Source organism: Poecilia reticulata, chromosome 13 (genome assembly GCF_904066995.2).
Source record: "Poecilia reticulata chromosome 13, P_reticulata-male-v2, whole genome shotgun sequence".
Classification (NCBI taxonomy): Eukaryota; Metazoa; Chordata; class Actinopteri; order Cyprinodontiformes; family Poeciliidae; genus Poecilia; species Poecilia reticulata.
The window spans coordinates 4,730,370-4,746,765 of record NC_088842.1 but is presented as its reverse complement, the minus strand read 5'-3'; the positions used below and the strand labels follow the sequence as shown (position 1 = coordinate 4,746,765).

The following is a 16,396-nucleotide window of genomic DNA, read 5'->3' as shown; positions in this document are numbered from 1 at the left end:
TTTCAGTTGGTGAAACCTGCAGAGACCCAATACAAACACCCAGGCTGCTTTAATGCTGGCGTCCAGCTCATGTGTTTCAGTTGGTGTGGAGTTTCTCATTTTTCTTCCAAGCCTCAACCCCTGACCTAAACATAAACCCTGCCTCAAAGCCAAACCTCTATGGGGTTTTGGTTAAGCCAGTTTACTGGCCAGTCAGGCACAGTGACACCAACTCAGTAAATTAGAAAATTTACTGTAAATTAAAAAACGCAAACTGGTGGAGTCTGTGTTTTTATTAACTGGATGTTTTACTAATTAGTAAAACATCCAGTTAATATTTGATTATAATCAAAACAGCTTTATATTTTCAAAATTATGTTTTACTTTTTGAATGGAATCACTGAGATAACTTAGATTTTCATTAAAATGCACTTCTATACATACAAAAGTCTTATTCCTTTAGAAATAAAATATCAATTATTCCAAAAAGGTACAAAGAAGTGGAAACACTGGAGGCAACTGACTGAGCAAAGCGCCTTCAGTGACGGGAGGAGAGAATGTGTTTATGAAAATGCCGTCTGCACATGCAAATAACAGATCAATAAAGACATTGGTCAATCATAAAGATGGGCTGAGGAGCAAATCGTCCCAGACTGCTTTCACTCTCTGCTGCGTAAACCAACCTGAGAGACTGCCGCTTCGCTCTGAGCTGTTGTGAGAGCTGGTGGTGCTGAAATCTTGTGATTGGTTGTGTGGGATTCTATTAGACAATCCGTCGGCCAATCGGTAGTCGGGAATGAAAAGAAGGGCTACAGTGGAGGTTAGAGGGCAAAAATCACAGTGGCATCAGGTGACTGGCAGTTAGCACAAGCACATGCAACAACATGCAGTTAGAGCAACAAAAGCAAGCAGGATCAATTCAGGAAACAGCATCAACACGTGGATTTCACAATTCAGTTTCTTAAGAGCAACAGACAGCACATTCACTGGGAAAGTCAGACTTTCTTTTTTGATATATATACATAAATAATTTTAAAAATGTGGCTCTAATCTTCTCCCCTCACTATTCTCCGTTCTTGGAATGGAGAATAGTCAGAGTCAGCAGTGGAGATTATATTTCAATACTTGTCTAAATTCAGAAAGATATAATCACATTTTATCACAAGATTCATTAAAAGAGGGGATAAAGTAGAAAAAATAAAATAAAATGAATTGGTTTTAGAGTGCTAGAAAATTAGATTATAAATACATATTAAAATAGAGCCATTAAAGTATAATTAAAAAAATCCCTTCTCAAATTTATGATAATGATCTTAGATGATTTTCTTCAATATTAGGAAATATAAAACAGATTGACAATTATGCTAAAGCTAAGGGAGGAGTAGGCTAGCTATGAAAACTTCACAAGAAATTAATGGACGGCTCAGCTGTGTAGCTCTTTCATGGGGGTTTATCTGACCTCAACCACAGAAACCAACATGATGACTGCTAGAAAATAACTACAAATACACTTTTAAAGACATCCACTTTTCACCACAGCGAGGTTAGAAGGGATTTTCAGACTTTTGGTGGAGTTTAAGTTTAAGCACCAATACGTTGTGCTTTTACAACGGAACAAACGAGAGTTCAACTTCCCTCACAAAACAGAGAACTTTGAAGGCCTGATATAGACACGATGCATGTTATTGTTTACATAAGGAAATTTTGCTCATGCGCACAACGCTGGAGGGCAAAAAGACGATCCTTTTACTTGCCATCTATAGCTGCACTACTGCGGTAGAAAAAAATTCTGTTAACAAAATGAAACCTGGAGATGTCGATAGTATTAATCTAGTGCCGTGCGCCACAGCAAAGGGAAAAATCACTCAGAAAAACAACTCAAAACCACTAGCATTCTTCCCTTTTCTCACTCTCTGTGTTGACTTTGCCAAACACAGACCTGTTGCCATAGCAACTGACTGACCACAGCTCCACTAATGTGTCAGGATTCGACTCTAGAAACATCCCACATAAAGAACAAATCATTCAGTCTGTTACAGTATCACGTTTTCAGGCTTGATGTTAATTTTACGATTATTAATAAGTAATATCTGAATATAGAGGTGATTGAGTGGCCAATTTAAACATCCATTCTACTGATGATCTGTCAGAGTTGGTGTTTTTTTCTGAACTGAAACACTCGAAATTCCACAACACATCTACATGTTTGTCGTTGTAGGTCAAAGTCAAGCTAGCAAAACTGACCCACTTCCCTCTGCCAATTTCCCTTTCTCTTGATATTTTTTATCTTAATTAAATACCTTTTCCTGTCCTTGTTATCTAGTTCTCATTGTGCTGACAATTGGTAGCAAAGCACTACATCCCTTTTTCTTTCATATATCATGCGTACAATTAAGATTTTGTGCATAATGTTGACAACCTGACAGTTAAAGCTATCGGTAGTCATCATCAGTGAAGTTTTTTTGCCCTCCAGCAGCCTGCTGGTTGGTGGGATCTTGCGCACATGATGTCACATTATAATGTGTCTATATTAAAGTTTTAGAAGAAATAAAATCTTAAATGCTAAACACAAGAACAGAGCTGATGTAACCAGGTGTGAGAGGGATCTTTGACTCACTGTTGTTGCAGGAGTTCTTGTCAGGCAGGGAGTAGCCCAGGTTTGCCATTTCCTGCTTAGTCTGAAGTGAGGCCTTCCACTGGGCATCAGGCAGGTCCACAGCCAGCTCATGGATGCTGCTGGAGTGGAGGATTTGAGTGGTGGCATAAGGATTGGCTTGGGATGTTTGACCAGGACTGTTGTAGTTAGCCTTGGTTGTAAAGTCTATGCTGCTGTAGATGGCTCCGTCAGAAAGCATGGTGCCCGTTTTGTCTCCCTGTCCAGTGGGGAGATCTGGTAAAGAGAAGAAGAGAGAGCTAATTCAGGGTTAAGCCGTATGCTGACTAGAAATGCTGCCTTGAAGATTTTTTTAAAGTAAGATGAAGTACAGAAAATATTTTGAAAAATCAAATGATTTTTCTCTTGTTCTCGTTTTATCAGGTGGGGAACATCTATTATTTCAACAGCTTCTTAGCTATAGCTAACAAAAAAAAAGTTGTAGCTGAAACTGTTAAATTTCATGCCTAATTTTCTTATGAAAGGACATTATGGAAGGAAAACATTGGTAAGCTTTTTACTGGTAAGCATATCTATGCTTACCAGTAATAAGTCTCAAAAATTAAAACTAAAGCATTACCTGCTTTGAAATATTTAGATTTTGGAGAGGACCCTGTTCAAGTTTTAAATGTTATCCAATCACTAATGTTTGGCTATAACACACAATTTGATACTATGAAGCTTACTGGAAATTGCCTGTACTGTAAACAACCATACACTACTGCAAAGACAGAAGTGGCGATCTGAACAAGATGGCTCTTGATGTTTCTCAGTATTTGGAGGTGTGGCCTACACAGACTGAACAGCTTCGTTCACTTCCTACGCTGCCGTTGCTAAAACTACACGGAGACTACATTACTACCACCACAAAAAACACTGATACCATCAATCACAACTTGTTCTTCTGCCTGCTGATTGGCCCGGTTGAAATTCTACCAGAGGAATCAAGGTCAGTTGAAGAAATCCCAGACAGAGCACTGAAAGGAGATGGGAATCAAGTGGAAGTGGAAGGCACATGCTAACAGTTAGCTAGTTAAACTGCAAGTTTTTTCAAAATTCTTTGACATCTGGTGTAAAACACCCAAATCAGTCAAATTCAAGATCAAATAACAAAAACACACCCAACATTACAGACAGAGGAAATGCACTTGAAGGCTCAGATGAATACAATAAAGGTGGTTTAATGTTCTCATCTTCTTCACTCTTAGGATGAAGAGCTGTGTTTTGCCCCCTCGTATCCTCTGGATATCTCCATACCCTCCCTTTCCTGTTCCCACACATGAGGAGTAACGGCCATGTTTAGCATGTGTGCGCCTGCTGCACCAGATGAAGAGAGAGTAAGGGAAACAAAAACCATGCGGTTTGCATGCCCAGTGAAGGGGAGATGATGTAAAGCCACGGCGGAAGTGTCCACATCTGCGCCAGTCAAGCTGTGTCTGTCCTTCACGACTCGCTGCTCAAGACCATCCTTTCAAACATCCATCCCCCCGCCTGCCTCTCCTCTTCACATTCCCCTACTCTGAAGTATGGCCAATGACACCAAGCTGAACTAGCTGTCATCACTCAGTCTGGTGACAGCGGAGTCCCCCTGCTGTTAATGCTCGAGCCGCCGTCTACTGTGAAATATAAATATGTCCGGATACGTATGAATTATGCGGCAACGTGTGCATTTCATATGCGTACATGTTATGGTAAATAACAGGGGCTCCGTTTGAACACAAAGGAAGGCAGGAAGGCCGACTTTCATCTCTTGCGGTTTTAGTTTTGAAGTATTTGCAGCGTTGACGCACTCACCTCCTCGACCAAATTTAGTCAAGTCGTTTGGTCCTCCGGAGCTGCTGTTGACGGGCAGGCTGGTCGCCGGCCAAGAGTCGGCTAACCAGGGGTAGCCCGGGTCACTGGCGTTCAACAGGCCCGGACGGCTGGACGAAAACAAAAGGTTGAAATACAACATTCAAAATATGTTTTCACAAGATTTCTGGATTTCGAAAAAATTAAATAAAGGCCATTAAACATACAGTAATTTGAAGCCATCGAAAACATTTAAAGCGAGGAGCATCCCACTAGTGTGCTCAGAGGCAAATTTCACTGTTAAAAAAAACAGCTAGTATGTATTTTGCAACAATGAGTTATCCTGCCACCGATGTTTCTAAATTGGTTGAAATAAAACGTCCTGAATATATGATGATGTATCAGGGCCATGGTAGATGAAAAAAGGGGAGTAAATTTCCACCAAAAGCTCTGAAATTTCCTAGACAAAAAGGACATTTTTGAGTTTGAAAAGTAAAAAATGTGCTATTACAAAACTGAAAAATCTTGAGTTTAATCTCAGAAATTTTATAGAAAAAAAGTTTGAATTTTCTGAGTTTGACAAGTCATAAATTTGTTAGAAAAAAAATTAAAGTTGGAGATTAAGCTCATAAACCTTTGAGAAGAAACTTAAAATGAGATTAACCTCAAAATGTCTGAGTTTTTTCTAGGAAATATTTGACTTTTCAAATTGGTTTTCAATCTTGTTGCCATGTTCTTTCTAGAAAATGTCAGATTTTTTGGACAGAATGTTACTCTTACTTTATGCTCAAATATCTGAATATGAAAACCTGAAAAACAGAATCTTCAAACCTGTTTCATTTGGCACAATAAAACACTCTTTTTAAAAAAACATTTTGTGAAAACGTGCATATTTACGTTTGAGCTTGCAAAGTTCAGCATAGTGAATAATTGTGATTAATTACAACGGTAGAGTGTGATTAATCTGATAAAATATATTAATAAATTGACAGCACTAGTTAATTGTTACTTTTTGCCTAATAATACATGTTTCTGTGACATAAGCCTCTGAACCAAAAAAAACCCTTCGAGGGGAAACAGCACTCTGATACATTTCTGGTTTCAGAAAGTTGGGATCCTTTCAGGCGAACAGAGCAGTTTACTTCCTTTTCTCTCCCGCTATGCCTTTGTCACATTCATTCAGCTATTTATGCAAAAACACACTGTGGATACATACATTAATAGGATTTTAATAGGATTAATAGGTTTTAATAGGATTTTAAAGTAGTGAACACGTGTCAAGTGAAAAAGCAAGATTTTCAACATTTTGAACTTAAACACATGTTGTGTGCAACCTTCTTTACTCTCTTATCAATAATTGCCTTCAAAAGTCATTTCTTTATCAAATGGATCTCACTTGTGTCTAGATTAATTTCAGCATACAAATGTTAGTTTAGTAAAGGCCCTAGAGTAGCGGTTCTCAACGTGGGCGGTACCGCCCCCAAGGGGGCATTCAGAGGACGGCAGGGGGCGCTGGCAGACATTTTTACAAAAGGGGGGCGCTGGGATGCCTTTGGGGGGCGTTTGGTTGAAGGTAAACTTTACACATTAAATGCACAACAATGCCAGTTTAGACTTTGAGCAACTTGGTAAAACTGTATTGTGTAACATTAAACCATGCTTGGCTGCAACTGTATCGATGGCAGCTCTTCTTCTATTCAGTGTTCGTAGCTTCTGCTAGCTTCTTGAAGCAGCTCCGTTCTCCTGCTACTGGTAGCTAAAATTACGATACCCTCACTGTGTATCCCTCTGAAAAATGAACCCATTTAAATAAAGAAATCCCTCCATGGGTGATACCTCGATAGAGAGCGTTCATTTTATAGCGTTAACACGGTGCTGTAAGTGGTCCGGTATGAAATGGGGGTGATAGAACAACACAGCACTTTTAAATTTCAATAATCAGAGTGTAGAAATTGTTTCAGTTGTTTTAAAAGGTTTATGTCAGTCTGCCTTTTCCCCATCGATACTCTTCCCGACCACCCTGCACCTTAGGGGCTTAAAAAAAAAGACGCGCACATTGCGCAAAACTCTGAAACAGGAGAAGCAGCACATAAAACGGAGTGACGAACTAGATGTGAATTATGGCATAAAAACAGAGAATCCAACGCTGAACAGTGAAAAAATCAACACATGATGTGAAACACATGACGATTAGGCAGCGCAGCAGGTGATGAGTGAAGATTACTGATGGTGAGCGTCAATAAACGATAAAATAAATCTAGCAACAGGAAATAAACTAAAGTGGACATGGCAATAAACCAGGAGAGGATAATACTAATCAAAAGAAACTAAATGGAAATGAATGAAGAACAAAATGCAAGAATAAAGTCAGAAACTAAAGTAAATACAGAGGAATAAAATGGTATGGCAAGATCTTTTGAGCAATACTTAATACAGAGGACTATATGGCAAGAATAAACAGACACTATTTCCACATAAAATGTAAAATAATATTGTTGAAGTGCCATGAGTTTGTTGAGACCATATCTAGTACTGAGAATAAATATATCTTACAGACCATAACAGTAAAGAACTTATCACTTATTTATGTTTTTAAATAGATTTGATATATTTATTTATTCAATTTTATTTTTCATGTCAGTTTTAATGTCATGAGGCTGATGACTCCATGACACTTTCAATTTGACTCATTATGATTTGATTAAGAACCAGATTTGTTCTTTGTAATTTCTGTCCAGTAAAACTATTAATCTATAAATCAATAGACCGGTCTATATAAAGATATAATCTGTGTTTCTGTCTCATATTTGTATGGCATTAAAAGGATCTGGAACTTTTGTTTTTCCACTGAAAGCTCTGGTTTGCACAATAAATGCCATGTGGGTGAAGTTTTATGGATAATACTCTGATGTCTCCTGAAGGCAGCACAGAGCTGCACCACCAAAATGACAAACACTGAAGAGAAGAATAGTTATGATTAATGTAGTTACAGTTCTATCCATGTTTTAATGTTGCAGAGCTCAGTCGTTTTGCAAATAGTTCAGAGTTTAAACTGGCATTGCTGCACATCTTTTATCTGCTCATTTTGTGTAATATTTAACAACTAGAAAATGGCACAAAATAAGAATATTTTTTCCATTCTGATTGGCTGCTGTTAGGCCTACCAATTTTAACTTGAATGTTCATTGCATTTTTGTAGACACCTGTGAAAATAATTTATATTCCCATAACTTTTTTGTTCTCTGGGAAATTATTTTTGATGATAAATATAGAAACAAGCATAAAAATCAAAACATCTACAATAGTGATAGTAATATTAATGATAAAATAATGGTCAGTGCAAAGTAGCCTGCAAATTCTTTGGTGGGGGGCGGTGAGGGACCTGGATAAAGGCTAGGGGGTGCTGGCCCAAAAAAGGTTGAGAAACACTGCCCTAGAGGTTTGCTAGGGAAGTTTTCTTGGAAAGATGGGCAAAGAGAACATTAAACAGAGAAGAAGTCAAGAGATCAATGTTCAGAGATCCACAGCTCAGGTGGTAGAATCTATGGACTAGACATCTATTCATGTTAAGGTAAACAAATGAGGCCTTTATGGAACAATGACAACAAAGCATTGTTGAAAGGAAGTCAATATTTCAGTAACATCAAAGATGGGGCTCTGGGTAGAGGAAACCTAAAGTTGAACTTTCTTCAATCCGAAGCAGTGCCTTAATTTCTGGACAATAAGCTGTGACTTTTGTCACACAGATCACGGGTGGCACTGAGGAAGTCTGCAATTAACTAATTCTGAGGCTGTTCAATTCTGACACAGGAGAGGAAGATGACTTTAGAGGTCTTACTGTAAAGGAGGACAATGAAGATGGCGGTCAATTACTTTTCCTGGTAGGCCACAGTACTTTATTAAAAATTGTTTTTACCAGCTTAAGTAGATGCTACAGAACTACTGCACAACTTTTAATTCGATTAATTTTTTTTAAAGGTTTCGTTGGCCTTTATTTGAAAGTAGTTTGACAGGAAAGAGGGTTATGAGAGAGGGGGAAGACATGTGGCCAGACCGGGAATCGAGCCTGCGACCACCGGCATCAGGACTCAGGCCTCAACACATGGGATGTGCTTTGCCCCTGCGCCACCACAGCACCTTAATTTGATTACTTGATTAGTTGTCAGAATAATTCATAGATTACTCAATTACTAAAGTTAGAACAGTGAAATCTGTCAGAGAAGGTTGACGGAGTTAAACGTCATGCATCTCTTAAAATAAAATTCACTTTTCGGGAATGCAGGAGATCTGAGACTTGTAGAGAAGTTCACCTTTCAGCAGGACAAAGATACAATGGAATGTCTCGAATTAAAACATATTAATGGGCTAAAATTGTTAAAAAAAAATTTTTTTTTAAAGTCCAGAAAATATTTGATATATTAACATCTTCCTTCTGTACTTGTAGCTTTATTTGAAGCCCATTATGGAATGTGCGACCAGCGAAGCTTTGCGACACAGTTAGCGTCAGAGCTGGCATTCTGACGGCAGGGTTCATTGTCTGAGCTCCAGCAGGGTGATGGGTTGACTCCCAGAGACTTGGAGAGAGTCAAACCCCGAGGACAAGGCCAGGTAATGGGTGAGCTGCAGTTGCTCTCCATCTCAGCTACCGGTTCTAATGAGAAAAGCTGTTCAGCAAAAGGGAGGAGTTCAAATGAACTACAGTCCTGGCAACAGGCTAAGAGCCCTCGCCGTGGCTCCTGAATGCCAAAGCAGGCCCTCGGGGGAGACAAGTCATTCAAATTGATGGTTGTGCATCAGACACATGCACTTTTATAGGGTAATACATCTCTCCCTGTACTTCCACCTCTGTTTCTGGCTGCCATGTTCCACCGCTGCCATCATTCTTTCTTACCATACCATATTTTCCTAACCCCATTTTCCTTTTATTGTTCCATACACAGCTACACATCCCCATTCTGTCTTTTGCATATTTAAAAATCTTTCATGCTGCAAAAGAAGAAGAAGAAAAAGAAGAAGAAGAAGAAGAAAAGCCGAGTATAAAGGCATTGTTCTTTCTTCTAAGTAGCACTTGGAAAGGAAGGAGCAGACGGTGGGAATTGCTGTATTGTCCTTGCATTTGTCACGCAGCAGTTTTCGGCAAAGCATAATTACAATAAGACTGATCTCTATCAAGGGTATTTGTTAAAGGTGTATGTTTATGTGTGTGTGGGGATTGGATAGGTTTCGGGGACATCCGGCTGATGAAATGTTGACGTTTAACTTTTATTCCCCGTCCAACCCGAGGACGGATGGCAACCTTGGGGGATGAAATTCGACTTGAAGCAACAATACTTCCTCCTTCCCAAACATTTCAGTAACTTACGACGAGTGAGAGTGAATCCATAAATAGCGGCAAACTCGGCCGACGCCGGGCTCCCGATAAATACGCCGATCGAGGCAGATTCATTCCAAACCGACTGTATAAATCTGTTGTTTATGATTCGGCAGACCAGTTGATTAAACTTGAATTTAAAGTGCAGATGTTATCTAAACACAATAGAAAACACAAATTACTTTGTGGATTAACCCTCCGAGAAGATGATCTCATTTATGATTTGGATCCTGGGATGATAGAAATCTCTATGGCAACGGATTTATTCAAACCTGTTCCCTCAGCATGCTTTGCTCTTCCAAAAGGAGTGAATCTGCTCTGCTAAAACATTGATCAGTGTGGAGATAGGAAGTTATTACTAGCTCCTAATTACTATCTCTTTATTGGCGGAAGGGGGAGATGCGGTTAAGGAACCGTTATCAGCTTTTTATCAATTTTAACTGAGCAGCCAAAGCCAAATTGTTCAAGTCTCTACAATCTGCAGCCTATTCATCTTCCATGAATCATTTATTTTGTGATCGATTAAGTATAATTGTTCAGTCAGGGCAATTTGGCTTGAGCCAGGGAGAAAATGGAAACAGATGTGACTTCATTTGCCGTTGTCTAATTAATGCTACAAACATTTCATGCAACAAATTATTATTATTATTATTATTATTATTATTATTATTATTATTATTATTATTATTATTATTATTATTATTATTGCCCGATATCATCAGCTTCACAGATTCACTTTCAGGACAGATGGGAGAGTTATAACATCTGGGATGTGATGGCATCAGAGTGGCTAACAGAGGCAGACCGGAGGCTCGATGGTGAGGTCTGAGATGCATCACCCAGGCTGGTGATGGTGACTATCAATTCATATGAAGATTGATCAAAGTATTTTTTTTTCGGCAAAATATAAGGCATACAAGAGAACAGCAGGTTCTGTGTGGAGGATTACAGTAGTAGTTTTGAGACCAAATGAAAAATTTGAGATTACAAAATGATCCTCTTTACTGCAATAAAGAACAGACGCATCTCAGTAAAAAAAAAGAATATCTTAAAATAGGACTATTACATAATGTTCCATAATAGCAGTAAAAAAACCATATTTTATGCAAGAAAATCCACAAAAGGTCATCGCTAAAGAAGCTGTTCACAAAAGTGTGTAAAAAATGTGCACCAGCAGCAGAGATTATTTCTAGACTATTGAGGGCAACGGAATATAATCCACAACACTAACTTTGAAGAGAAAAAAAATAAATATATTTTCCACACTTGTCAAAATGCCACAGGTGTCCATGCTGTGTGCCTTGAGTTTTTAAGAAAAAGTTTTATCACAATTATTTGACTTTTTTTATTTAGCTTATATTACTAACAAAATGTGGGGGGAAAAAAACATTAATAAAAATTGTCTTGTGTCACAACATCCTGTGTGTACATCAGTGTGTCTTTGGGAGTGGGTGCATGTAAATCCAAAATAAATAAATAAATAAAATGTAATGGGGTAGTTTACTTTTATTTATTTGCTGGCTGGTGCTTTTTCCGTAAGCTAAATGTGACTAAGTGGTCAAGCTTTTAAACCGCTGAAACACTTGCCAAAAAGAAGAGAAATTAAACAGATGTCCCTTAAAGCTGCAGTTTGTAACTTTTATAAACAGTATGTTTCCTGCAAATGTGTTAAAACTAACATGTAGCTGTGACAGTAAAACATGAGACAGATGACCCGTGGAAAAAGTCCATCTCTTCTTCCGCAGAAGCAACCAATCAGAGCCAGGAGGAGGGTCTTAGTGCTGTCAATCACACTTGTGTACACACTGTTCAATGTGCTACTAGTGGAGGCACAGCTCACCATTTCAGGAAAACTGTTTATCCACTATCATTGGTGATCATGCTAACTAGCCTAAGGATTCACAGCAGGCTCTGGTGCGGGGCTAAGCAGAGAACAAAGGGGGAAGTTGTGAGAACGATGTGTTTTAGGTATGTGGTTGTATTCATTTAGGACCCAACAGTATCATCCCTGACCTCACACACCCTTCCTCAGTCTCTCCTTTGTTGTTGTTTTAATGAAACTTTCTTCTCACCCTTTAGCCTGTCTGTCCTCCTCATCATGCAGCAATCCAGCTAATGAAAAGCCACCCGCATCACAGTGTTCAAAATATGTTGAAAAAATTAGCAGCTTATAGTCTGGAAATTACGGCAACTGTAGTCTTGAGACAATTGTGACGCAGGGTTTAGTCAAGAACATGAGGACTGCAGCTGGAGCCGGTGCTTCGAGAGCCAACATACACAAATGTATCCAGTTCATGGGCTCCAACCGCTGCATTACTTCTGTTAATGTACTCCACAATATGATAGATGGTTAAAAGTCCTCCTTGCAGATAAAAGTATATTTTGCATTTTCCTTGAAAATCAAGGTGGGAGAGGTTGTTTGAGGTTCAATGTGGCGTTTCCACAGCCTGTGGTGACCTGAGGGGCCGTGTCACCTGCTGGTGTTGGTACTCTGCATCTTATCAAGTCCAAAGATGTCTAACATAAAATTTTACAGCACTTTTTTTCTCTACTTGGAATGCTATGGAGATGCTGATTTACTTTTCCAGGAGGAGGTGGAACCTGCTCACAACACCAAAAATGCCAACACCTGCTTTAATTGCCACTGAAGCTCAGAAGAGAGAGAACTGTTAGTGCTGATGCACCAAAATGATTGGAATGGCAAATTATTATTTCTGTTTCCTATTAGAACAGTCCTTTATTGTAAACTTTTCTTAAAACTCTTAGCTTTTAACACACTTTGAGACTTTTGCTTGTATAAGTGTTTTGTTTTCATTGTCATCTTTTATTCTTTTGTCCTTTCCAAATTGTAAATGTTCTTTAATTTTATCTGTCCAACTCTTTGTCACTGATGTTGTTGTTGTAAAGTGATTTATAAATAAAACAGTAGTAGAATGGCACTGCTTGCGACATAATACCCAACCTGGGTTACTGTAAAACCTTAGCAGTGCCATTATTGAGGGAAAAGCAGCCATGACAACACGTCTTCAGTCAAGTCATCATTTTCATAAAAAACCAAAACAAAAAAACAAAACACTATTATAGGTCTTATAAGTGAAATTTCCATTTACAGACGGAACATGGCGAGATATTTTAGGACTTAATAAAAAGCGGGAGAAGTTGATTTTGCAGCATTTGGTCTGCTGATCACTGATCACAGCCAATCAAGGGAAAATTGTGCAACTCAGAATTTCTGGCCGATTGATTGGTGCATCTCGAGAAAATTGTGGCGTTCAGAGCTGCTGACAAAAGATTTCTAAAGCATCCATTCCATCCCCAAAAGAAAAAAATATTACAGATGCGGAGTGAGAATTGGAACCGCTTATGTGGAAAATTGAAACAAAAACATAACAGCAGAAAGTAGATGAGAAGCGGCATGACAAGCAAGTGGTGTGGCTAATTCATTAAGGGATTGGTGGCATCTCGCAGAATAATTGGGTGGAAATCGCCCTTTTACTGCATTGATGCAGGAGATATAAAAAAAAAATTGCTGATGCTAGCTTACGGGATGAACACCCTCCCAGAAGAAGAAAGACAAGCGGGGTCACGTTTAGTCACGATCTTTCAGTGAGCATTGGAGATGTGCTGGTTTGTCCCGGACCAGATGTGATAAGCAGAAACCTAGGATCCTCCAGGGAGTCTCATGAATCCCCACAGAGGACAACTGGTGCCACCGAGACGCGCCCTGGTCACTGCAGTTTGTCCCATTCCACTAACACGCACTGAAAAGGAGCAGGACTGCATGGAGATGTTCACACACACACATTCACACACACACCTCTCCCCTGGGTAATTATTTTTACATTATTACATGTGCTCAGATCCCAGCTGCCCATGCAAGATGACAGCAAATTTATCACTCAAGAGGGCTTTGGGGTTACCCGTAGCGAGCAGGCTGAAGATAAATGACAAAATAAAAGTCTCTCTCTGCTTAAATTGTTTCTGTTAATTCTGCTGAGGAGATTTATGAGTATATCTATCAATGCATAAATGGAGATGTGGTAGGGATGTATATTTGGAGGGGGTGGGCAGGACTGTGCGGTAGGCATTAGAACAGGTATTGGTAATTTTTGTAAGCCATCAGTCATTTATCAGCGTTAGAATTGGGAGCGGTTGCTGTAGAGTTCATGCGTGACTCTGGAGGAAAGATTGTGTGAGCCACAGGATTCAATGCTTTTATTTTGGTGGCAGTACTCACCTTCCATTGCTCATCAGACCGCCGTCGACTCTTTGGAACGTCACTAAAGGCAGGAGAAAGGAAAGAAAGAGGACAAAGAGAAAAAGCATTATGTTAATGGAAACACAAACATGGCTTTAAAGACATCACAAAGCCATTACTACCCTTTGGAAGCCACAGAATTGCGCAATTTGACATTTCAAAACAAGTCAGCTTATTAATGGAAAACATGCCAATTTTGACAAAACTCTCTTTTTCCGCTACAAAGTTTGGCACTAGGATGACCAGACAGTTCTTTTACTTTGAAGTGAAGCAGGTAGAATATAAATGCACTCCAAACTTTACAAATAATTTATCAAAAATATTGAAGGAAATGTGTTATTTTGGCGGGCTGCACAGTGGCGCAGTTGGTAGAGCTCTTGCCTTGCAGCACAAAGGTTCTGGGTTCGATTCCCGGCCCTGGTCTTTCTGCATGTTCTCCCTGTGCATGTGTGGGTTTTCTCTGGGTACTCCGGTTTCCTCCCACAGTCCAAAAACATGCCTGTTAGGTTAATTGGCATTTCCAAATTGCCCCTAGGTGTGAGTGTGTGTGTGTCCTGTGTGTCTCTGTGTTGCCCTGCGACAGACTGGCAACCTGTCTAGGGTGAACCCCGCCTCTCGCCCGGAACGTTAGCTGGAGATGGGCACCAGCAACCCTCCCGACCCCACTAAGGGACAAGGGTGAAAGAAAATGGATGGATGGTGTTATTTTGGCCTGTCACAAAGAACCCAAGAAGACATTCCAGTTTATATTTATAACGCTAAGACGTATGAAAAAGTTCAGAGGAGTTTTGCACTACTACTAATACGACGATACCCTCTATATTACTAGTCTGGTCCAGTTTGTCCTTGTGCTTCAGCAGCAAAGTGCTCATCCTTTTTGTTTTGTATTGTTAATGGATTTACCATGGGTTGTGGTTGTCCCTCTGCAGGCGATGTCTTTGGTTCCTTTTTTTTCAGCCTGTATATTGCTTCGATTTACATAAATCAAGATGTCATGTGCTCTTCAAGGACAAGGTGCCAGATGAGAAGCAAAACTCATTTCATCTCTTTGATTTTGCTGCCGAGTCACTATCAGATTTGTGATTAAACTCCAAAAAAAAAAAAAAAAAAAGATTAGAAAAGGCAGAGGTCTCATTAATCACTCTGAGTTTTTTTTTTTCTTTTATCTGAGACACCGGTCATGCGGCTAGCAGGAATCCCTAGAAGCCATGCATGTGGTCTGATCCAGGAACAAAATGCAAAGATAAAAAGAAGAACTCCCCCTCTGGCTTGTAAAACTCCTAAATTGAGGCATCCTTATGATGACAAAGCAGCAGGGAAAGTTCTAAGCTTTTAAGAACTTCAATGGATTGAAGTGAAAACCGTCAGGTTTATGGAATTCACCTCATTCCAATGAGAAAAAAGGAAAGATATCAAAGAACTGCTTTACTAAAGGCAGAGAGAGAGAGGAAGGAAAGCTGTTAGTAATTTGGCTCATTTGTTCCACAGATGGAGATTAAAGAGAGGAAGACTCGACATTCTTCCTCTTTTTTTTTGCTTTTTCCAGTTTCATTCAAGTTGATTCCAGTACAAGCTCGGGCAAGCGATGGTTTTTTTTTTTTCTGAAAAACCGATGAGAGGCAGGAGGAACTCTCAAAACACATGAGAACTCTGCAGACGGGAGTCGCTAAAACAGTGAATCCCTATCAGAACTTCATTAATCTTCTCAGTACCTTGCATTTTTGGGGATTTCATGCAAAAAACTGAAACAAATTAGAGCGAAATTGTTTTGCAAATAAAAATTTGAAAGTGTGGTTATGTGGGGTATTTTGAGCTGCAAAAGAATCGAGATGAGGACAGAGGTTCACCTTCCATCAAGACTAAAATACTAAAACTAAATACTAAAAATATAAAACCATGCTACGATGGAATCTAACTGAAAATCTTAGGCAAGACTTTAAAGTTGTTGTTCAGACACCCTTCATCCAATCTGACAGATGTCGTCATTTGTATGTCGAAATGGGGTCCAACTGACCACACACGTAAAACTTGTATCATTTTTCATAGTCCTCTATGTTTGCCTCAGTCCTTGCACGCACAAGGGTTAAACTATTCTGCAAAGAATGGGTAAAATATGCATTATCTACAGTTGAGACCAGATATTTAAATATACTGAAGAAAAAAGTATTTTTTCTGACGTTAATTCAAACCAAACTCTTCTTGTGTTAGCTTAGTTAAAATGACCAATTAAATTAGCTAAATGTCAGTTTTAGAAATCTTTTTTTTTTTTTTTCTCTTTGAATTCAAAAGTTTATATCCATCTGGTCAGTAAGATTTGGGTCAAAAACCTTTTGGGTTTCCCTTT

General features: G+C 39.1%; 1 protein-coding gene across 12 annotated transcripts in view; it reads right to left on the bottom strand.

Annotated features, from left to right (window-relative positions):
• robo2 (roundabout, axon guidance receptor, homolog 2 (Drosophila)) overlaps window positions 1–16,396 on the bottom strand; it is a 525,042-nt gene that overhangs the window by 37,890 nt on the left and 470,756 nt on the right. For 8 of the 12 annotated variants that reach the window (XM_008424864.3, XM_008424871.3, XM_008424867.3 and 5 more), the window contains 4 exons: window positions 14,032–14,074; window positions 4,427–4,554; window positions 2,597–2,869; window positions 663–788 (listed from right to left, as the gene is read on the bottom strand). In XM_008424864.3, coding sequence (XP_008423086.1) covers window positions 663–788; window positions 2,597–2,869; window positions 4,427–4,554; window positions 14,032–14,074 — 570 coding nt within the window. The remainder of the gene's footprint in view (window positions 1–662; window positions 789–2,596; window positions 2,870–4,426; window positions 4,555–14,031; window positions 14,075–16,396) is intronic. The other 4 variants (XM_008424869.3, XM_008424870.3, XM_008424873.3 and 1 more) reach the window with 1 other exon arrangement.